This window comes from Mytilus edulis, chromosome 2 (assembly GCF_963676685.1).
Source record: "Mytilus edulis chromosome 2, xbMytEdul2.2, whole genome shotgun sequence".
NCBI lineage: Eukaryota > Metazoa > Mollusca > Bivalvia > Mytilida > Mytilidae > Mytilus > Mytilus edulis.
The window spans coordinates 49,535,842-49,560,698 of NC_092345.1; the positions used below are offsets into that span (position 1 = coordinate 49,535,842).

At 30.2% G+C, this 24,857-nt stretch overlaps 1 protein-coding gene across 7 annotated transcripts in view; it reads left to right on the forward strand.

Moving 5' to 3' along the window:
• The window catches only part of LOC139512370 (uncharacterized), a 67,477-nt gene that overhangs the window by 5,440 nt on the left and 37,180 nt on the right, over positions 1-24,857 (forward strand). For all 7 annotated transcript variants that reach the window (XM_071299954.1, XM_071299959.1, XM_071299956.1 and 4 more), the window contains exons 2-14: positions 9,863-10,049; positions 11,153-11,283; positions 12,517-12,617; positions 13,178-13,272; positions 14,109-14,305; positions 14,652-14,730; positions 15,531-15,636; positions 16,460-16,543; positions 16,780-16,929; positions 19,079-19,195; positions 19,846-19,925; positions 21,599-21,665; positions 24,430-24,626. In XM_071299954.1, the coding sequence (XP_071156055.1) occupies positions 9,863-10,049; positions 11,153-11,283; positions 12,517-12,617; positions 13,178-13,272; positions 14,109-14,305; positions 14,652-14,730; positions 15,531-15,636; positions 16,460-16,543; positions 16,780-16,929; positions 19,079-19,195; positions 19,846-19,925; positions 21,599-21,665; positions 24,430-24,626 (1,591 nt within the window). The remainder of the gene's footprint in view (positions 1-9,862; positions 10,050-11,152; positions 11,284-12,516; positions 12,618-13,177; positions 13,273-14,108; positions 14,306-14,651; positions 14,731-15,530; positions 15,637-16,459; positions 16,544-16,779; positions 16,930-19,078; positions 19,196-19,845; positions 19,926-21,598; positions 21,666-24,429; positions 24,627-24,857) is intronic.

The window sequence follows — 24,857 nt, forward strand, 5'->3', positions numbered from 1 at the left end:
GTAATGCTTTATGATGTGATTTAATATGCATTGTTAAAAGTGCAAAATAATCTTTCAAATCTTATTGAACTAACATTAAGATTGTTTATAGAACTTTAGCATATCAGCACACAAAAAAGTCTATCAAATTCAATCCTTTATTTAGAACACTGATATAATCAGCCCATACTGTTTTTATATGATTGTATATTGGAAAAGTCATGCTATAAACATACAATATTATCTTCAAATCTGACACGGTTTACTGTGCGTCTTTGTTCGGTCTTACAAGTGAAATCAATTAGCTTGTGAGAACAATAAAACTACCAAAGTTTGAAGTAATGCTATTCATTTTAACTCTGTTGACAGATTTCTTTAAATTATTGATCAGTTAAGTATACGGTCTGCAATAGAAAATCGGCTTTAATCCTTATTTTTATAAACAAAGTCCTATTTTTAGATATAATCTATAGCTATCTGTATGAAATCAAACCCTTTTATCTAGAGTGTTGTTATTTCATTACATTTAAGGATTTTAAAATGCATTTCTTATTTGATATCGAAATTCAATATATGATGCTAATGAGAAATAATACTATAGCTGCGTGAAGTTTGATTTATTTTAAATGCTTAATATGGTGCAAAAATATCATTAATAGTGAACTGTGATATTTTTCAGTTGAAATTGATTCTTTTAAACATACATTGAATAAACATATTCATAATGTTTGGACATGTTTCTCATTTCTTTAAGTTTAAAAAAAAAGAAATGCAATATACACATGCATATATACATCAATAATACTCCTTTTCTTTTGTTTAAATTAGTGAGGGATCATGGGGATTAGGCATAGCGTAGGTGTTGGTCCAAATTGAGGTTACATTTTTTGTAATCTTGTTTTATATAAATAAGAAGATGTGGTATGATTGCCAATGAAACAACTATCCACAAAAGACCAAAATGACACAGACATTAACAACTTTAGGTCACCGTACGGCCTTCAACAATGAGCAAAGCCCATACCGCATAGTCAGCTATAAAAGACCCCGATAAGATAAACATATTTGATAAAGAGAATAATTTTTTACCAAATACTTTAACTGACAAGGTTCTGAGTACATTTAATATATTTGGGCTCTTTCTGTATAATTTGGGCAAGTATTAAAAATTGTTGTCAGTTACTTTGCTTTCTTTTGAAATGTAACAAATATTTCTACAATCCTTCTCAGGATGTCCAATGTTTTTCTCATCTTCAAGCAGATTGTAAGACATATGAATACTGATCCTGCTACAGAGTTTGCTCTTTGCATTTTAAGCTTTATATTTCAGTAGGTACTAGATAGAGTACCTGAACATGTACCTTAAATACAGAACAGTTTAAAAAATCATTCCTAATGTTCAGGAGTTTCCATCTGGCAATTTCAGTATCCTTGACCTCATTTTTATCGTTTGTTGACTGCTAAAAAACTATACTTTTTGTCCACTGATTTTCCCCTTTTTAAGATGTATTATAGTACTAGGACAACTATTTTTTGGTATGTAGAATCTTTGCAAGATATACATGTACATCAGACAGGGTTCACCCGGCCTGTCTATTACATCATCTCATTGATCAGTCCTTTTTTCAGATAATGTCATAAGCAGTACTAGTAGGTTCACTATATTTGTTGTATGGAATTATTGTAAGTTACATATACATGTAAGTATATCTCCTCACACCTTCTTCATGTTTTTGTAGGGGTCATCTGACCTTGACCTAAGTTTCATTTCACTATTTATAAGCTGTGAATTAACTTTATTTTGTGTATTAAATTTTTGTAAAGTGTACAGGTCTATCTGGCAGGCCTAGGGTACATCTAACATTTACTTGACTTCATATTTTAGGTTCACTAGTCAACAATCAACATTCATTTTTTTAATCTGTTTCTTAGATAATATAATTGAAAGCAATACATAAATGATCAAATAATTATTTACACATTAAAATGCATAGAAATATTTTTTAAGGGTACCATGCTTTTCTGGAAGTGTTTCTCTGACCTTGACCCTAAATTTTAAGAAGTTAAACTTAAAAAACTAGGTTTAAAAATAAAAAATATCTACTGACCGTAATCAATTCTTACATTAATTTTATTTGTAGACAATTTTGGGGCCCTTTATAGCTTGTTGTTCGGTGTGAGCCAAGGCTCCGTGTTGAAGGCTGTACATTGACCTACATGTATAATGGTTTACTTTTTTTAAATTGCTATTTGGATGGAGAGTTGTCTCATTGGCACTCACACCACATCTTCCTATATCTAATTACCAAACATGTATATGTTTCTGCGAAGAAAAAAACATGTGCAGCATTACATGATTGCATCAGGCAATTTTCTGAATTAACAATTACATAGCATTAGGTGTTATAAATTGCTGCAATTTGCATTTAACAACGAATACAATATACATGTATATGTGAATAATGTGTAAAATTTATTTCATTTATAACTACACCATAATTAATTTAGAGTTGTGCTACCAAAAACTTATTGTACAAATGTAAAGGATTTTCTGTATGTTACAAATCCTTTGAAAAGTTCATGATAAAAGTTAATGACTGTTGCATGTATCAAACCAAATTGTCTATTGAACTGCCTAAGAATGCTTTTCTAATAGCGTATTATCAATATGCTTTTTAAATATTTGGAAATGCAGATTTGAATATATATGTAAATGTTAAAAGATGTTTAGAAATTTAAATGGGTGATTATAAGCATTTAGACAGACCACTTTATAGATTTAAGTAGATATATATTCAATTTGTGTTATTATTGGAATCAAATTTGGCCTTAATTTGTTTTTCATTTTAAAACCAACATCGGCTTAGGCTTTAAGGCTGATCATTTTGTGTGAAAACTGATGTCAAAGGAACAATGCTAGTGATCATAAGTTAAACCTAATTTGGTTGGCCCAGCAAATTTTATGCATGTTTAATTCAATGTCATAGAAATGGACTTTGAATATATGTTCAGTTCTTTGTCAAAAGAGAATACATAAATTTAAGTAGATTGCTTTGCATATAAGACCTCCTTGACTCGATATAGCCTTTTTGTGCTAATGCGGCGTAAAGCAACCAACAATCAATCAATATAAGACATCCTGATTTCAGTTTGAAAAATTATCCTAATGTTGAAATGTTTAAAAATATTGTATTGATGTGTATGACTTTATTCAATGTAGTATCCACAGATTTTTGTGGTACGTACTTTAATAGCCTATAGTGTTTGTGCTGGCACCAGTGCCATTATTGTTGTCTGAAGACACAATTTATTTCAATATGATAACTTTTGTCTTTACATGTGATCTTTAGGGCAAAACAAAAGCTCTTTAGAGGAAAAGCCCATATTTTGGTTTATGAAGAATTTTTGAAGATTGCTTTAAGTCCCCATAACAGTATATTAACTCATTTTTGTGTTTTTATAAATCGTTTTATTTTTGCAAATTATTTTTAACTCAAGTTTTTATATGTTTTAAACACAAAAATTTCTATAATGGTAAATGTAAAGAGAATTGACCTTGAAATCTATATGTTTATTCCAAAAACTCCTGTAGGTTTTATGTTTAGTCCAATTTTGATCAATTGATTTAAATACCTTATAATTTTATGAAAAATCTATAGACAAAAGAGTTGAGTGGCAGGCAGTTAGAATTTACACCCAAATCAGATGTCTTTTTCAAATTATCAGTCAGAGATTAGATATGGATACAAGATATGTTTGAAACATCCAATATGTCAATCTGACAGCAACCCACCAACATAGGAACAGAAAAAGAAAGCTACATTTGTATTGCTAACTAAATAATTCAGAAACTACCTCTGCTTTTTATACAACTGAATAATTATTATCAATTATTATCATTTCCTATCTTATTGAACAAGTGAAATAACTATTCTTATCAATTGAAACAACTTGTGTTACTAAAATAAACAAATAAACCAGCTGCATTTGTTTGCACCCGTCCTATGTCAAGAACCTGATGTTCAGTGTTTGTCTTTTGTTGCAAATGTATTAGCATGATGGCCAAAAACTTAACTTTCTATTGTTGCATACAATTGTAATTAAAATGCAATATCGTTGTAACATTCATTTTAATTGGATAATATCACTAACTTTAATGGCATCAATTCACAATTGATGCTATGAAAAGGTACACACAAGCGCAGAAGATGTATGACAGATTTTAAATGTATGATTTGTCGTTTTTCAGTCAGTTTCATTAGAATAATAAAGATAACAATATTGTATTTTACTTGGTGGCATCAGTTGGTTATTTGATGCTAGCATTAATACCTGTTTATTAGTTCTGCTAAAATTAATTTGTTAGCTACCATGTAATCACAAAAATTGAGGCCTTTAGAGGTTAAAATACAATACAGTTATCTCCTAAGTAAAAAGTGTCATAGGGAGAGATATATAAGTTAAGTCTTGAAGCATGTCATGATGTGTGTTAAGTAGTTAATGGGGGATTATTACATAATTCAGGATAAATCACACTTCAAAGTAACTGTTATGGTAACTTAAGATTGAATGATTAATGAAAGGGAGATTATTTGAATTAAATTTTTAAAAAATAAAAAATTCCAGGAGTTTTTCTTTTTCATTAAAGTCATAATAAACGAGTGACTGGTGAAAATAATGTTATTCCAATTCTTCAACCAATGCATACAAACATCATAAACTTAGTCTTCTGTGCATGATTTTATCATTTCTTTCGCAACAATTTAGTATAATCTTCAAATTTTTTTCAATCGGTCAGTGTTATTGTGAAAATATGGCAGGTAATTAAAGTTCGTGTTTTGAAGCCGAAGTTTAACGATTGTCAGCTCTTTGTCAACAACAACAAAAAAGCATGGATATTGAGCACGTGTTTAACATGTACAATCAGATAAAAGTTTATTTCAAGGACATGCATGCATATTGCGAACACCAGATTTTTACGAGATGGGTCACACTGAGGTCACTTTGCATACGGAAAATATGTTTGGGAATTGCTTCCTGAAAAATACTTTATTTTAATTTCTAGCAAGCAATTAAAATAAAGTAAACTTCTTCTAAATATGAACAAATTAAAGAATTTTCTTCAGAAAAAAGTATATGTAAAAAAGTTTAATAATGAAAACTATCCATTGAGTTATAAAAAAACATATGCATTAATTTTTTTGATTTGAGGTTTCTTATGACTTTAATTAAAGTATTTTAATTGATAATAATTAAATTAATTTAGGAACTCAATGTTGAAGTCAAAAACAACTTGATTATGCTCTTCACGGAAAACCTACAATTGAGAATTATGATCCAACTAGTCAAATGTGGGGTCAAATTCAGAGTTGCTCTGGAAGCTTAGGAAGTGGTTGAATTGAATTACAACTCGCTCCCAGGTTTTATTTTTTATTGTACTTTTATCATGACTTTTACAGTATTTGATAGAAGATGTGTTACCAGTAAACATCACTACACACTGTCAGTTAAAACCATAACTAGTTAAGGAGGCTCGCGGGTACAAAAAATTCAGCAAAACTTTAAACATTTGTTTTTTCATTACAAATTTTATTTATTACACTATTAGTTATTACTTTATAAAATGGTACAAAAATCACACAGACAAATCGATTTGGGTTGGCCACAGATTACTTTAAAAATGTTTATAAAAAGCTCCAAATTATCTCCCTTTGGTGCAAAAATGTCAATTTTTTGACGTTTGAATTGAAATATCTTTTTTGACTCATCGGTGACCTATATTTTTTATTATTGTTTTTCGAACAAGCTATACATAAATTAAATAAATGTAAAATTTAAGCGATTTCTGTAATTTAGTTCTTTTTTTATATTGATATTACCAATATTTCTCCTATTAGTTCAACAACAAAAAAGGACATTAACAAAAGTGTATGCTTCTTTCGGAGGCAGATTGTGAGCTTAAATGAACGGTGACCCCATATTTTTATTTTATATTTATATTAGTTATAAGATAAAGTTGAATCATAGAAAAAAATAGCAAAATCCTATATTAGAAAAAAAAGTTGATTTAGATCCGTGAGCCCCCTTAAGTCCACAACATGTCTTTTAAGAATTATACCTGATCCTTCTAGACCATGTGAGCATTTTCATCACTTTTCATCTTTTGTTGTCAGTCATTCGCCACAAACATTTTTAAAGATCTTCTCCCCTTAAATACAAAACCAATCTAAATCAGAAGTTTGTCTATAGTCAAATACCATTAAATTTGACCTCTGAATGTCTCTCAGTAATTATTGTGTCATTGTCTCGCGGTCTCATTGGCCTATACACAATATATGCTATATGTTGTGAGCGAACAGTACTGTTTACATCACAGTTCAATTTTGGGTCCTCATTTGCATTGCAGTCTGTGTTTAAGTCACATCGATCACTTTCAAAAACAAATTCAATAATTGGGATGGGAAAAATATGTAGAAATACAATTGCAGGATAAAGACAATAACTGTTTAGCATGTTTAGTGTCTTTAGAAATCAGCTGTATTTGTACTTGGCTCGAAATAGGAGTTATATCTTGCTGAGGCTTGCATTACACCAGTGTTTCTTAGCCTCGTACAAATACAGCTGATATTTAAAGACACTTAACAGTTATTGGCTATTTATACAAAAAGTAAGGAGATGTCTGGATTGTTTAATTGTTTGTATGTTTATTCTCGTCTGGTAATTTTACAAACAAAGGAAAGGATTATCAGTATATATTAATGTTTGTAATGATTAAGAAAAATACTTATGAGGATTAAATTATGTATTATGGATAGTTTAATATTCAGTAAAGAGATTTTATGAACTTTAATAAAAGTTAAAACGGAAGTGTCACCAACCCTGGTCAAGAACAGATATGTAAATAATAAGTATTCAATAACACAAGGATTGTTTTCAGGCTATTTTTATTTATACTTTACATATGAAAAGTTCTAGTTTTAACCCTCTATATATATATATACTGATTCAACTAAGCCTAATATGACCGCTGTTAAATAATGAAGGTAGCCTTTTAATGTGTGGGGGATTGATTTATATCTTATTGAAAACATACATGTAATATAATTTTAATCAAAGTCATACGAAAATAATCATCTCTAAAGGTTGATGATAATTGCCAGAACAGCCGTATCCATATATAAGTAGTAACCCACTACAATGTAGCTTGCCCAATTTACCATTATGCAACCAAAACATTATGAAAAGTGAAAACGGAAACCTAGGAATAATATCACAGATATTTCTAACTGCAAATGCTCTATTTTGAAGATGCCAGTTGTTAGCATTCAAAAAAGGCATAATTTGTTAATTTTACTTACATGTAATAGATCTACTGTTATTTGTACTTTAACCATGGTAACACACATTTGAGATTTAAGATAGAAATGTGTTTTGTAATGTTCAAACTTTTTTTACCTATAGATTTTTGTGTTTTACTTCAAATACATTAAAAAATAGGTAAATTGTTCATTGCAGGTACTTAGCATCTTATTTCTTGGTTTATCGTATCCACAAATCAGGTTCAACTTATAATTTTTCTCCAGTTATATTACATGCAGTTAGCAATTGCTTGATTAATACATGTAGCTTTAAAAGAGGACGTATACAGTATTTTAAAGTGCCCACACTAGAAGAATCCTAAGCCACACTCAGATTATTTGATCTTCTCAGTTTCATAAACATTGTTCATTTCAGTTCTTATAAGCAGGTGTTTTTACCAACAGTACATAAACCTTTTGTAGACTTTAATCTCATGTGAACAGAAATTTGAGAAATCTTAATGAAATTTGTCATAACCTTTGATGCAAATAATTGAACATTATTTTTAACTTTCAAATATACTCAAGTTTCATATATTAGAATAATGAAAAGTTCTGTGCATAAAGATTTAAAAACCTCTCAATTCAAAGTTTGACAATAACCATTACAATTATTTTTTTTCTTACAATAAGGTCTCGGTAAGTATAATGTTCTCATAAAGCTTTTTATCAATAATCCACTTAAATTGCTTTCTGTATGAAATGATCTGAAATAGAGAGGATTTTGTTTTATTAATAGTCTCACTTCATGAATTTGTGCTTTCCTATTTGCAGTTGTAAATGGTAAAGATAATTGCAATATCAGAGATTGTGAGTTCAAGTCCCTACATAATTTAATTTAAAAGTTGTCAAATTTGGTTATCCATGATCTTCAGAAAGTATATATATACACAGCCTCCCACAAAATTAGCATAATTTACATTTAATTTTTCTCTAAATTAAAAGTGTAGGTATTATTTATACAATGGGTCCTGATTTTTTTTAAAAGTCTGATATTTTTTAACTTTCAAAGTCTACATGGCATAGGTAGCATAGAAAACAAGTTTGATGAAAAGTCCTTAAGAAATAAGTAAAATTTTATACAGGGAACCATTTAACTGTAGAGTGAGTTTTAAATTCATTTATAATAAAGGCAAAGTTCAAAATGTTTTTCTGTCAGATAACTTGTTCAGGAAAATAAAATGTCTAATACTGAAAAGACCTTGCATTTTTTTCCACTTTTTTATGTATATATTCATTCGTGACTTAACATTATAAAACATTTAAAAGGCAATTAACCTGTTTTTCAGAATTGTATTTTAATGTTGCTTTAATAACAGGAACGTGTAGCATGAGGTGAAGATTGTTTTTCGATATCCTTTTGAAATCAATGTCTTAAATTGGTGTTTTCCTTAGAGACAGGGGAGATAATTAAAGTTTAAGGCATTTTAATCTGTACAAAAAGTAGATGATTTCAGAAACAAGATTTTTGATACAGTAAAACCTGACTAAACCGAATCCTCTTGGGACTTGAGATTTTGCTCGGTTTTGGCAGGTATTCGGTTTTATCAGGTTCACAATGCATAAAATGTGATATGATTGGTCTTCAGAACAAGTTTGGATTAAACAGGTTTCTGGTTTATTCAGGGTTCAGTTTAATCAGGTTTCACTGTACATTGATTTTAACTTAAAAAGCCAAGTGTTGGCATCCATCTTCTTCCTGACATGTCCTCTTTAACTTTTAAAAATTTATGGACCAATTTCAAACAACCTAATAGGCTGATTGGTCCTTAAGTAATTTAGCATGATGTTTGTGCTTCTTCTTAATTTCCTGTCAGAAGTCATCAGCAACGAAAACATCAAAGATCTACATGAGGGCCACTAAATAAAAACTTCAAATAAGAAAACTTTGCACTAAAGGTAAAAATATATATTTAAACAGCATATTTTTACCAGGTTAGCAATTCTGGCTCGAAAAGAGCATCTCGCTTTAATCTAATAAATTGAGTTTGTTCAAAAATCCTACCTAACAAATGCAGAGAGTTCATATACTTAGGGGTACATACTAAATGTCTCTTATTTACTTTTTTTTAATAATTTTATACTAGTACTTCGGATGTTTGAGAGTTCATTCTGAATTGATGCTGTAAATGCATGCATGCTTCCAACAAATAACTGCTATCTCTTGCTGATGTCTCTATTTGTCAAATGTGGAATTGCCAGCAGACATTATTAAATCATAAGTAGCCTAAGCTGCCTAATATTACTAATGTCACTATTGCATTAGGATTTCACTTTTAAATTAATCTTCAGTCAATATTTAAAATGTCACTAAACTAATTTCCGTAAATTCAACTTCTGTCATCAATGTTCATACAATGTTGAAGTTTAAAAAATTTTGAAAAAAGGTAAAGTTTAGTTATAATTATCTCCCTTTCATTTTTGACAATCTGATTCTTTACCCAGTCCAGAATTACCGGATTTGATTGATGAAACTTCACAGTTACTCATATTGCACATTACAATTAACTTTTTTTTATCAACAGAGTTGCAGGAAATGCAGCCTACATTATTGGAACTTTGGCTGAATCTGAGCTGGGATGCTACAGAATTCTGGGTCTATCTAAAAGTTCTCATGCCGAGAGTAAAAGAATATTACCTGACCTGACAAATATGTTGGGCTTTGATGATTCTGAGAGTGTGATGAATGCTGCTGGAACTATGGGCACTTTGGTAAGTAATATTAGTAAATTCGGACACTTTGTCATGACACTACTTTTTCATTTGAAAATTTCTACTACTATGGAAATACAAAACATGGTGCAATTCTATATTAATTTCTTGGTTATTATAATCTCAGCTATAGAGTAAGAAATAGAGTGATCAAGTGAATAGTATTAACAGATGCCATTATAATGGTGGTAAAATCATTTATATAATGTGGATTCATTATTATTCGTTGGATACCAATTTAAGTGGGTTTTGTGGGAACAGGTTAACCATGAATTCAAATTTCACCGAATTACAAATTTTCTATAGGTTTTGTATGTTTAGGGGCCAGCTGAAGGACACCTATGGGTGCTGACATTCTTGCTACATTGAAGACCCATTGGTGGCCTTCAGCTGTTGTCTGCTCTATGGTCGGGTTGTTGTCGCTTTGACACATTCCCCATTTCCTTTCTCAATTTTATTCGTATGTTGAGATTGACAAATCCACAGTGGCGGATCCAGGGGGGGGTCAGGGGTTTGAACCCCCCTTTTTAAAATGGCTGGATACGCCACTGAATCCATGAAATCAAATATCCATGAAAATGGAAGTTTTCCTCAATCCACGAAAATTGATACCAGAGAAAATAAATGAATCCACATTACTACATCTACTGGTACATATAATTTCTAAAGGGGTATCTTGATTAAAAGAGGTATGGGATATACATTAATTATACCTCACCCTACTACTAAGTACATACAAGAGCCAACGACATCTAGAGGTCATAGAGGTCAACTTTGGTCATCAACAATAGGCAAGCAACCACACAATATGTCAAGATGAAAATTGCTTTGAATCTAGAATAGTTGTCAATAAATTTAATAGCTTTATATATTCATGATATTGTGATTTGTTAAATTTTGAATGCAATTTATAACATCAAAAAGGAATAACTTGATAGTTGATCGATTCATTAAGTAGGTACAAGAGTCTTAAAGTATAAATGAGAAAAAAATGCTTCATTTTTGTATTCACATGTATTAGGTTTCGATTAATTTAGTCTTCATTTGCATTAATCTTTAAAAAAGAATTGGTATTCATGTTTTTAAAACCTTGTTTATTTTAGGCTGAGAGTCATGAAGGGCGAGAATGGATATTAAGTGAGCCGTGCCTAAATGATTTGCTAAATAAGGTCACGTTTCTCTTACATGCTGACAACATGTGGACAGCCAGCAATGCTGCTCTGGTTTTAGCTAGGTAAGAAAGGCAAACAAAATGATTTACCCTATCTTAGGCTAAATAGAAAATATAATTAGATTCTTTCATGTTGATACCGTCACGTAGGTCCAATGTATACAGCCATAAAAACTGTTGTTTCTGCAAAATATTCTGATACTTATGCTGTGAAATTATTTTATAATCGCAGGATTTAAATTTTTGTGATTTCTAGCATGGTATTTTTTTAGTTTATCTTGTTTATGGACTTCAGTCTTCACGCTAAGTGGCAGCCCAGACATCCCAGGCTAGTAAAATTGCTTTCAGGCCTGTAAAAATCATATCTTCAGGCCAACAGAATCTAACTAAAAATTTTCAAAAATTGAGCTCAGGGCCTGTAGTTTTTCTTGTTCATCGTGAAGACTGCATGATTATGGTGCTGGAAAATCTTTAAGAACAAATTTATATGTAGGGTTATTTTTTTCGTGATTTTAACTGAATAAAAGAATAAACCCCTTGCAAAAATTTGCTCTCAACTGTACCAAATGTATTGCATGCTCTTTACTTATCTAGGTAAAAAAGCAATATATTGACATTATGATAGTCAAGAAATATATGTCTGACTTTGATCACTATTGAAATTATTTTTTTCTCCTCTTATGATCTGTAGGGTAAACCATTAAATGGTTTGCAGGGTATTGATTAGGGTCACAGTAATTCAGAAAGTCTGTTTACAACATTATATGAAGTGCACTTTGCAAACAGTGACTTGAATGGTTAGGGTTGCTAAGACTTTCTCAAGTATATTTACATAATACTTAGCAAAGTTTCGGTTTGTTTGTATTTTATTTGAGGAAAGTGCAATAAAATTGAATTTACAATTGTATAAGGTTTCAATTATCAGTTTGAAGTATTTGAAGTTCTAATGAATTTATGATATTATATCATTTATAAATCTAATAATGCAAACATTTTATTAAGTTTATCCGTGGTTTTAAGAGTTACAATATAACTTCGCAATGTCAAGAAATAAGCAATAACTACAGAAAAAAATAAGTTGATTTCTTGATAGGATAGTGACATGTATTGCTGTGCATGTGGGTGCAATGCTAAGTAACATGACTTTTTTTGGCTTTTCAAACTTTTGGTCTTTAGTTTACCCAATGAAGGTACATACACTCTTGTCATGTGACATGTACATGTGCATCTAAATATTTAATATATATTTTTGCGATACTCAATAATTTTGTAATTTTATTCCCTTTTACTTTCCAGATTAAGTATATCTGAAAATGGTTGCCTAAGTGTTCTTAAACATGAAAATTCACAACAAATTTTGTCAAAGATAGTACAGTCACTTGGTGTTGATGAAGCAGGTAAAATATTTTCTGTCTCTGTTAAATGAAGAATATGTAATAATGATTAATTTCAAAGTCTACAGAACTATCACTTATAAGTCAGACAAACCACTTGCAACTAGCATCCATGTCTGTTTGGCATGTATCACATCCTCCTTTCAGAATGACCAAAAACTTGTTACCTTGTGTTAGATTACTATGCTTTCAAGTTTCAGCAAGAAAAGATCCTCATATATTTACAGTTTGAGAGTTGAGTCACTTCCTTCCCTCCTACATCTGTTTTTATGGAATAATCCTCAACCAGTATCTCCGAACATTTTAATGTGCATTAGTGATTTCTAAGATAACAGTCACCGGGTATGCATATGTTTAGAAGACCAGTACTATTATGATGTCAAAAACATAAAACAAAATTTAGGGTATCAAAACAAATATTTAGGCCTGAACTTATGATATTGTAGCATTTTATTAAAGTGAAGCGTAGCTCTAGAAAATTTTCAGTTCAAATGCTATAACAATATTTTCATTGTATATAAAACACTATAGATATGTTAAACTATATGCTTGATAATATACAGGGAGAGGTATGAATGCAGCATTTGCTATTGGAAGGCTTTGTGATATGGAGGAAGGAAGAAAAAGACTACTGCAACTGGTGGAGTCAGAGAGAATGGTTTGTTATAATTACCAATAACTAATATGTGATAAGGAAAGCCTCACCCTAATCCTTGCCAATAATTGAGGGATATTGCTACTCTTGCCCTTTCCGTACTGTCTTCCATTCTCTGTGTTCACTGGTCTTTCTTTATAAACCTGCCCTATATGCATTTTTGTTTTCTGAAAGAAAATAAATACTTTTCAATGCAAATCAATAATTAATTTTGTTTTACAAAGTTTAAATATATAAATTTATTAAAAGCTTTTAATCTTTTGTTCAAAAACAAGAACAATTTAACAGATTTCAAACAAGAAAGCACACTATCAGGCCTATCATTTTAAAACTGTGCCCACCTGCCCTTAGATTTTAGCTACAAAATAGATCCAAAATTTGATTTAACAAACCTAAAGTGATTGTTTTGCAAATGTCATTAGGTCAGTAGGATCAAAATAGAGGTCAGTCTTAGTAAGATTTCGCAACTCAAGTTTGTTTTATATCAGGTATAAAATATCTTAAAAAAAAAAATTGTTTCTTAATAATAAGTCTTCCATCCATCTTTCCGTCCAACCTATTTTAATTTCTGACTCTTAACTTAAGTTTTCCTCATCCAAATTTCCAGAAATCATATACAATGCAAAGAACCACAACACACAGACAGTATTTTAATTTTGGCAGTGAGTTATTTACCAATATGGAGTTATGCCACTTTTTTTTAATGAGATAAATACAAAATTTTGATATGTTTATATAGAAATAAGAAGATGTGGTATGATAGTCAACAAGACAGCTATCTACTATAGATCATCAATTTCAATGTGTTTTTGTTTGAACGTTTCTATTTCCTTTCACAGATATCTGCCTTAGCAAAGATGTTATGTTGTGAAGACACTGGTGCTAGTAAAAATGCATGTTTTGCATTGAGCTGTCTTGCCACAAATCCTGAGGGCCATACAAGAATCCTTAACAATCTCCATTCTGATGATGTTATAAATACTCTAACCAATCTGTTAAATGCAGACGACAGTGAAACAGGCTGGTTTGCAGCCATGTAAGTAATAACATTTGGTGGTAAAATGTTTATGAAATTTTTAACATAAAAAGGATATGTCTTCAAAATACTATTGGTAATATCATTTGGTGGTAAAATGTTTATTAATTTCAAAACACTTATAAGTATCATTTCACATGCTTTATGTGCATTCGGCTTTTTCTTACAAAACTTTTTTTACTGATTTTACAAGTATATGATAAGTTTTGTTCCTGCAATCTAATATAAAAAAGAAGATGTGGTATGATTGCCAATGAGACAACGTATTTTAGCTCTTAAGTTTGTTACCATGAATTTCAATTTTGTAATAGTAGTAGACTTAAAATTAAATGTACTTATTTTACAGGACACTAAGAACACTTGCTAGTCAACCTCGAGGCTGTCTGAGGCTTAGAGAACATTCTAAAGTTATTCCTTCATTAAAGGTAACGGACATAAATCAACTTATAAATGTTCCTTCCTTAACGATCTCAGACATTCACCAACTTCTATTTTTAAATACAAAAATTTCATGATAATGGCTGTTTTAAGGTGGTACATAACACTACAGGGAGATAACTCTGTAAAAATCAACTGAACGTTTTTATCATGTTCTATTGTTAAAGAAAGATTCAGCTTCTCAATGATCAAAATGAGTGTTTTTCAAACTGCTATATGTCCAATGAAATTATTCCGATAAAGTGTGTGGTTCAAGTGTTTTGACATTTTTATATTTTTAACATGCAGTGGAGGTTGAAAAAGCGTTATCAAGTTATATTATACTCCCTTCTTAATAGTGGAGCTTTTACCTTGTCCATTTGTTCAACATATATTTCTTCACACATTTCTCAAGTACTACTGAACAGAATAAATTACTTTATATTTGGTCAGGAGCTTGACAATGATGAGTTGTAATGTGTGAGCATTTTTGTTCTGTTTTCACTGGTGTGTGTATAATAAAATCAGACTTTCTCAAACTTCTGTATGATAGTGAATTACTATCTCCCTTGAATAGGTATGTACACTCCTATTAAAAGTATCATCAAACTCATTTGTTTTTACCATATTTAATTATCCTGAAAAGCGTTATGCTGTTACATATTGCTGTAGCTAAAATACAACATTCTCTGTAGAGGTTAATTGAAACTGATATATATATTCCTCAGTTTGTTGAATTTTAATATTAAGTATATTTGTGCATCGCTTGTATCTTTACTCAACATAGTTTATGCTTTATTTGTTTTAGGTTGTGTCATTAAAAGAAGATATTAATGCAGATCTTAAAGAAGAGGCTTGTATTACATTAGAAATATTAAAGAAATTAGAAAAACCTTCACCTCCTAATGTGGAAGGTATATATACAACAACATAATTTATTGTCTCCATATTAAGGTCAAAGAACAGTAAATGGAGTAAAAATTATAGATTTGATGATTTTAAGAAAAAATTTAGAATTTTTTTTCGCCGATTTTATGTGCTTTCTACACAAATGTTCACCCATTTTGAAAGATTTCAGTCAGTTATGTTTTAAATGATAATGATATAAAAGCATTATATTTCGATTTTCAGTTGTATAGTTCATCAAGCAATGCAAGTTGCATGCAAAATTTTACTGAAATCTGTGACATAGCCCAATTACTGTAACTTGACCCTAAATATATGTTTTTCAGAAGCTTTAGAATCCTCAGTTGTTACAGGAGGTCAATTTGAAGAAAAAAAATATTTATTCTTTTTTTAAATTTGAGGAATTTTTATTAGTAAAGTAGAAAAGAGGAAAAAGATTTGCTTAGGGCCAAACAATTTTATAATTTTGAAGAATGAAGAATGTCAAATCTAATTTCTTTAAAGATATGTTGTTTTCTTACATTGTAAAATACATTAATTAGTCAGTGATACTACACAATTTAGCTCACATAACAGGAATGTAAGACTTCATTTCATAGATATAAAAGTGTATGAAAAAATCAAAATACCTCTATATATGCATTGATTAAAGATTGTTTGAACTGTACAAACTCACAATTTAAAAATATCATTGTGCATGTGTATTTTTTTGCAGTGCAATATTTTTTCTTTCTTTTTGATTTACATATTGAAACATGTTTATCTTTCCTTGATGTGCTTATTTCAAATGCATGTTGAATTTAACTTATACTTTTTTTTCTTTATTTTCAGTGGTTGGTTCAAATGTGGTGAAGTGTTCATGGGATCCAATCTCTACAAAGAGTGGATTTCCTGTAAGGTACCAGATATTTGATGGTACGTGTAAATGATACAAGTTTGAATTGAAGTTTTACGATATTGAAAATTCACACTTTTAAGCTTATTTATTATTCTTTTTTTTAAATTATTCTGTAATTTTTGGGTTGTAAATCAAGATAAATCGGTAATGTGTGAAATTTCTTTTGCAGTTTTAAAAAAAAAATAACATTTTCTAATTTACAATATTATAATATTTTAAAAAACACATTAAAATTCTTACATATTTATTTTAGGTACAAAATGTGTCTATACGGGTAAAGAAACACATTGTGATGTAACAGGTTTACATCCATGCGCACAATACTCATATAAATTACGGGCATACACAGAAGGAGACGAGAGTCCATTCAGTGACCCTGTTCCTATAGTAACTGAAGAAGCTGGTAAGTTTTAGGTATACATGGAATGTAAAAATAAGATTAGAAATGGGGAATATTTCAATGAGACAACAACATAACCAAAGAGCAGAAAACAGCCGAAGGCTATCAATGGGTCTTCAATGCAGCAAGAAAATCACGCTCCCAGCGGACTGCTTCAACTGACCACAAAATAAAAATATGAAAATGGACGTCATACTAAACTCCCAAAAGTTAGATGTATTAAGGTTTTTTTAAATGTTTGGATTAAAATATATTTATATTATGAAAATTATTTTGTTTGCCAACCATACAAGACCTTCAAGGGTAGTCAAGGTTGTTAAAAACCACCCTCATTGATTAGATTTTTTTTAACTTTGCTTAATAAGGGGAGATAACTCAGATAAAGTAATTTTTGCCGAGCCTGCAACTTTTGTTGCAGAAAGCTCGACATAGGGATAGTGATCCGGCGGCGGCAGCTACGGCGGCGGCGGCGGTGTTAGCTCACTTCTTAAAAGCTATATATTTTAGAAGGTGGAAGACCTGGATGCTTCATATTTTGTATATAAATGCCTCATGTTACGAAGTTTCCGTCAGTCACTTGTCCATTGTCCTTGACCTCATTTTCATGGTTCAGTGACCACTTGAAAAAAAAGTTCAGATTTTTTGTAATGTTAAATTCTCTCTTACTGTAAGTAATAGGATAACTATATTTTGTATGTGCGTACCTTGCAAGGTCCTCATGCCCGTCAGACAGTTTTCACTTGACCTCGACCTCATTTCATGGATCAGTGAACAAGGTTAAGTTTTGGTGGTCAAGTCCATATCTCAGATACTATAAGCAATAGGTCTAGTATATTCGGTGTATGGAAGGACTGTTAGGTGTACATGTCCAACTGGCAGGTGTCATCTGACCTTGACCTCATTTTCATGGTTCAGTGGTTATAGTTAAATTTTTGTGTTTTGGTCTGTTTTTCTCATACTTTATGCAATAGGTTTACTATATTTGTTGTATGGAATGATTGTAAGGTGTATATGTCTAGCGGGCAGATGTCATCTGACCTTGACCTCATTTTCATGGTTCAGTGGTCAAAGTTAAGTTTTTGAGTTTTGGTCTTTTTATCTAATACTATATGTCATAGGTCAACTATATTTGGTGTATGGAAATATTTTATGATCTATATATGTCAGTCGTGCAGGTTTTATTTGACCTTGACCTGGTTTTCACGGTTCATTGCTCAGTGTTAAGTTTTTGTGTTTTGGTCTGTTTTCTTAAACTATAAGCAATAGGCTCAACTATATTTGTCATCTTTGTTGTATGGAAGCATTGTTAGCTGTATATGTCTGCCTGGCATATGGTTCAACTGACCTTGACCTCATTTTCATAATTCATGTTAAGTTTATGTGACAGTCGTAATAAAGCTTTATATTTAGGAGTATCAACATAATATCAATGATTAGTAAAGAAGGCGAGACATTTCAGTGTGTGCACTCTTGTTATTATAGAAAGTGTTATGAATTTAAATAAATTGATATGTAGCGAGAAACAAGTTCGGTGACCCCATTTTTCTTTTTCTTATCTGAAAGCATGTTATAAGAGCAGTCTTCTCACATTTTATCTTAAAATTCTGATAGAACGTTTTCTTTTTATCCCACAAAATTTGATTTTCCATGCATAATCTATACAAAATCTGACAATTTTGCGCAACCTATAGCATGAAAAAAAGTACGGTGACCCAAACTTTTTAATACATTTTTAAAAAAAGCACGATAAAAACTTCGTTTTGATAAGTTCAATTTTAGTTAATACTCCCTAGCCACCTTAAATTTAAAGGGCAAGGCTTGCCGAGCTTTTAGAATAATTAAAATGTAACTGTTGAGAGTGGAGAATATTGTAATACATGAGTTATAGCGGTAGAGTCTGTTTCTCTTTTGATTTTTATCCTTCCTTTTCAAACATATACAGAAATTTGTGTTCTTCATATGTGACGTCATTTGAGGCATGGTTGGGTTTTTTTTCATGACGTCATAATAGGAAATTCAGAAGAAATCAAGAAATTATTAAATTTCAACCAATTATTTGCTGAGAACAGATATATTAATAGTGGTGAGAAATCGCTCAGGAAATGTAAAATTAGCACAAAAAATTAATTTAATTTGCAACTTTTATTTACAGTACCTACAGCACCACAGAATATAAGGATTGTAGGATACACAATATCACAGTTAAAAGTTGGATGGGATCCTCCAGATCAGATAAATGGTACAATTAAAGGTTACCATGTATATTTAGGTAAGTATATTTTAGTCATGTTAGGTAAGATCTCATTGGTCAAACATTTTGCAGTTGCAGTCTTTCTCTGTTGTTTTTTTCACTGAAAAAGCTTTCGACCATGCTTTATTGATTAATTAATAGTTGCTTAATTTCCAGTGACTATCCATCATCAAAATGTATTACTGACTAAATTTAAGTTAAAAATTTTAATATCAATAGATAATTCAGATTTTAAACATTAATTATACCTTAATCAACATGGCTTTATCTTAAAATATCTGGCAATTGGTAACTTCTTTAGGAATTTTACAATTATTTTACAAATATTAAGTCTTGAAATCAAAATTGCTCAGATTGAACTCCAGTATGACTAAAGTAAAGTTACATAACTCCTTCATTTAGGGTATTAATTTTAATATATATCAATGGCTTGATTTGCTCTAGGTAATTCCATATAGTTGCAAGAAAATTATTTTAAAAACACCTACAGGTAAAAGTTGGAATGTAAGAATGGGTAAATATAACTTTTAAAAAAGCTGTTCTACCTAGGGTTCAATTTGTGAAAAATTATACCCCCAAAAATTGTCTGATTATTTATTTGTTTAGATAATGCTCTGTTACTTTTAAATATATGTCATTAACAGAATTATATTATGGGTTTTTTTCAGGAGAAAAGGTGCATGAACATACAACAGAACTGCAATGTATTATTTCTGGTTTACAACCTAGTACATCATATGAAATATCGGTGAGCTTATAAAAAAATCTAGCTAAAACATTCAAATTAGCAATCAAAGTAGTAGCTAAAACAAATTTTAACTAATAAATCACAAGCTAAAATTACTACTCAAAATGTATATACGGTTAATCCAAGTTTATAGAAAATGCTAAACAATATTCTGAAAAACGATTAATTGGCCAGAATAGAAAACTTTTTCTGCTTTGCCTGCTTTGCCTGCAAAACTAAAATTGATCAGACATTTACTCCCTATTGCAGGCTAAAAGTTGTCTAATGTTTACTTCTTACAAAAAAAATCAGACTTGGGGTAATTGTAATTGTAATTGTTAATCAGCTGTAATTGATTACTATTTTTCAAGTAATCAGTGTAATCATTAATCAGTCAAAAATCTGATTACATGTAATTTAATTTAATCAATTACTTTTCAAAATACCCTGTAATCATGATTACTTTTTGATTACATTCTGATTACAATGAAAAAAATCTAAAATTGTGTTTTTGGTCATTAAATAAACCTCTTTGTTATTCATATATAATAAATTTTAAACATACTAAAATGGTTTGGTTACTTCAAGCATGTCTACTTCAGTAAAAAATAAAGTTACAGTATTGAAAAGTCATCATTAGCCTAAGCAGAAAAATATAATACAATTATATATCTTTTTGGTAAAAGATATTGTACATGCATGTATATTCATTGTTTTATAATGATCTTCATATTAATTTTTGATAATAACTGTTATATATTCAAGTAATACTTTTCTTTAACCCTGAATTATAATCTTTTGTAAATTTTTGTGATTTTTGTCAACTTTGAATTGACAGGTAGGAGACTAATTAATGTTTGTTTTTATTGCAATTACCAATTGAGTATAGCTGTAGGGAAATATATATGATAAAAGATAAATCAGACATGAAAATTTAGCACATTAATTAAAAGTTGGACAAATATGTTGTTTAATTTTTTTTTGTATTTGGACTGGACATGTAAAATGCAATGATTTTTAGTACTTACATATTGTTTACAATTTGATTAAACATTTCTATTAGAATTTAACATAGTTTTAACTGGTAACTTTATTTCATCCACATTTAAACTTCCATAAACTGCAACTTGGAATACATATAAATTATGAAAGAGGTCAGAAGAAAAACAAAAAACTCTTGATTATGAAATATCGTTATTAAATTTAATTCAAAATAATTCAGAGATCATTGGTGATAAAGTGTAATGTATATATATGTAGTGAAATTTGGTGTTTATTTAAATATAAAATGAAGTTTAATTTAAAGTTTTCATTTTATAATTGAACCAAATGAAATACTTTCTCAAAAATGCTATAGTTATATTGAACGTTTATTCATTTACATCATTCAAAATGTTTTGTTTTTAAATTTATTGTAATCAGATGTAATCATGATTACTTTGTCAATGTAATCATTAATTTAATCAGATACTTTCAGAAATGATGTAATCATTAATTTAATTTAATCGTACAAATGACAAAGTAATTGTAATTTAATCAATTACATTGAATGTAATCGGACCCATCTCTGCTTACTATATTATACTGTTAAATGTGCTTGTTTGAGCCAATATGAAATAGATAATAAATGAAAGATGAAATTCTTAATGTATCAACATTATTACTTGTAAATGACATTATACATTCTGTTTTAGATAAGTGCTTCAACTTCCAAGGGAAAGGGAGAGAAAGCCCACATTACTGGGTCTACATCAGATTTAGGTAAGTCTAGGGAGAAATATGTTGTATAGGTTTGACTACATCATGATTAGGTTCGACTACATCATGATTAGGTTCATGATTATTCATTCAATAACAGTCAGTCATGTGATGACTTCCTTAACATTGGAATATAAATATAAAAATCCCTGCAAGAAAATAGAAATATTTTTTTTTATTGATGTTCAGACAATCTTGTTATGATTCAAGACATTATCATTTGTAAGATTTATAATTAATGCAGATTTATTTCTTTAGTTTATATTTATTTTTTAACCATTGCTTTATTATTTCTTACAATTTTTTTTATTGATGATTCTAGATTCTATAGTATAAGAACACAAAAATCAATATGCACACATGAAAAATGCAAAAGCAAAGGAACAGAGTCTTTAATATTATTCTTAAGCAAAACATCTCCTCACAGACTTTACAACCTTAAAAAAACAAGAACACTGCCTGCCAGATGTCTTTTGTTGTTTATCAGGGGTTAATGAATTTTGTTATAGCTCACTAGCCCAGGGCTTATTGGTAGTAGGATTTTACTAGCCCTGTTGGAAGAACTACTAGCCCAACAAAACTGACCTGCTAGCCCTAGTATGCCTTACAAATTCAGAGTTTACTGCAATAACAATGAATTCTATAACCTGAACAATTTTTATCCATTGTACAGTAGATTTTTCAGTGCAAATTGGATACACAAAACTTATGTTAGCAAAACATATCCCGTTAACAGATATATTCAATTAATTGATAATTGAATATTCACTGAATATTCTGTAATACACAAATGTAATGAGTTGACCACATCACAAGATAATACAAGTCTTGACCACTGCTATGTAAGGGTATATAAAAGGATTGGAGTTTTTTTTTATCAGATACATCATCACGTTTGTGTAAAAGAATTATCAGCTGGTAAATTATGTAATGCTCATATCATTAGTTTTCAGTTATAAAATTCTTTTTATTAAAATAAATTAAATGACCTCAAATATTTATGTGAATAAATATCACCATCCATAGTTTTGGTCTTTTATAATTGTTTTATAAATGTAGTACAGTAATATCCATATTAAAACATTTATCACAGGTAGACTAATTGTGGGCTATAAATAGATCACAACCTGAGCACAGTCTCTAAACTGAAATCGTATTTTTTATAAATTTTTATTTCGTTAAAAACCGAATTCATTGAAATATCAATGAAGATTATCATGATTGATGAAATTTTATCTCGTCAAGTTTAAGTTTTCTGAAGACTGTTAATGTTTATGTCATGGTTCTGGAGGCTTCTTCGCAGTATGTAAACAAAATCAAAATAGCGTCCATAACATGTGCACAGGTTTCTGCTGTGAAAAGGGATTCACATTTATATTGCAATAAATTATACAGAAGGAGGTTGAAACAGGTTGCATAAGCAATGTACAGTACCCACTGTACTGACACATCGATATTGAAAGTACCGGATCCACCCAGAGTGATTTGTTCTATTTTAAAACTTGTACAAAATCAGTTCAAATTCAGGGAATCCCGGATGACGTTGTCGAATACGATTGGCTAAAATAGAAAAGTGATGAAGGGATTTTCCCCTTTCTATTTTCAAAACGTCAAGATTTGTTTGTTACTAGTCCGTCGGGCATATTGGGTTACAAGTGTTGGTTGCCCGAAGCCGAAACGCTGCAGCCCCGGGCGTCGGGCTAGTGGATTTTTTAACCCCTGTTTATACACTGTCTCATTTACATATACCTTCGGTATTCTTTTATTTATATTCAAATGTGGCGAATATTTAACAACGATATGAACATAAAAAGTCATCTAATGTTAATAATGACAGGCAAGTGCCCATACTTAATGTCAAAATAAAAATTGCTGTAAGTCAAGATATCTCATAAAATTAATTCAACAGATAATATAAGAGATCTGCCACAACCATTGTAATTTAGATAAAAACAACAACCAACTGTCAAAAGAGGTTCCTATGGTGTGAAACATGATAATTAGATTAAATGATTGTTTGCTGTTTTGGGTTTTTTTTTTACCTGCAAATGTTAGGAGTTATTTGCAATGAATGTAGATAACATTTGGTGTAAACAATATTTTATTATGAATAATACAAGTATAATTATAAACACATCCACAATTATGATTCAGATACAAGAAGCAAGTGCTTATATTAATCTGTCTAATAATATTTAAAACAAGAATGTGTCCATAGTACACCGATGCCCCACTTGCACTATCATTTTCTATGTTCAGTGGACCTTGCATTAAAATTAGAAATATAAGTGGGACATAAAAAAAGTTTTGATAGCAGGGATATGTGAGATTTTATTTTCTCTAATTTTTGTGCTATTTTCACATTTCCTGACCGATGTGAGAAAAATATTTCTCCTCACTAGTGAAAAATCTGTTCTCGGCAAATAATTGTTCGAAATTTGATTATAACGTCTAAATGTTTTGTTTTTCTCTGAATTTTTCTATTGTGACGTCATGAAAAAAGGCGACCATGCCTGATGACGTCGCATATAAAGAACACAAATTTCTGAAAATCTTTGAAAAAGAAGGATAAAAATCATTAGAGAAACAGATTCCTACACTATAACTCGTGTATTACGATATTTCTCCACTCTCGACAGTTAAATTTTAGTTATTTAAAGAGCTCGGCAAGCCTCGCGCTTTAAATAATAAAATTTAACTGTCTCGAGTGGAGAAATATCGTAATACACTTGTTGCAGTGTAGGAATCTATATTTAATTGATTACAGGTGCTCATGCTCCTTCAAAACCTCATGTTCAGGTGATAGGAAGAAATGAACTTCACATAACCTGGGAACCACCTGAACAACCATTGGGGAAAATTAATCGGTACGACTTATCCATGAATAATAAAGTGTTGTATTCTGGGACAGACCATGCCTTCACTGCCAGAAGACTTACACCTGATACAGAATATAATGTTGTGGTAAATATCAAATACTAATGCAATTTTTATGTAACAGTTTTTTTCATTGGCTAAAAGTTATGAAGCAGAGACAGTAAAACTGCTTTTGCGACCGTTAAATCACCAATTGACTGTGGCAACTATTCAAGGACAGTATTATTATTCATGAAAAAGGCTGCTTGGACAATTGTTTTTGTCTTTTGATTTAACTTGAATAACACTGTGCATATTTTGAGGTAATTATAAATCAAA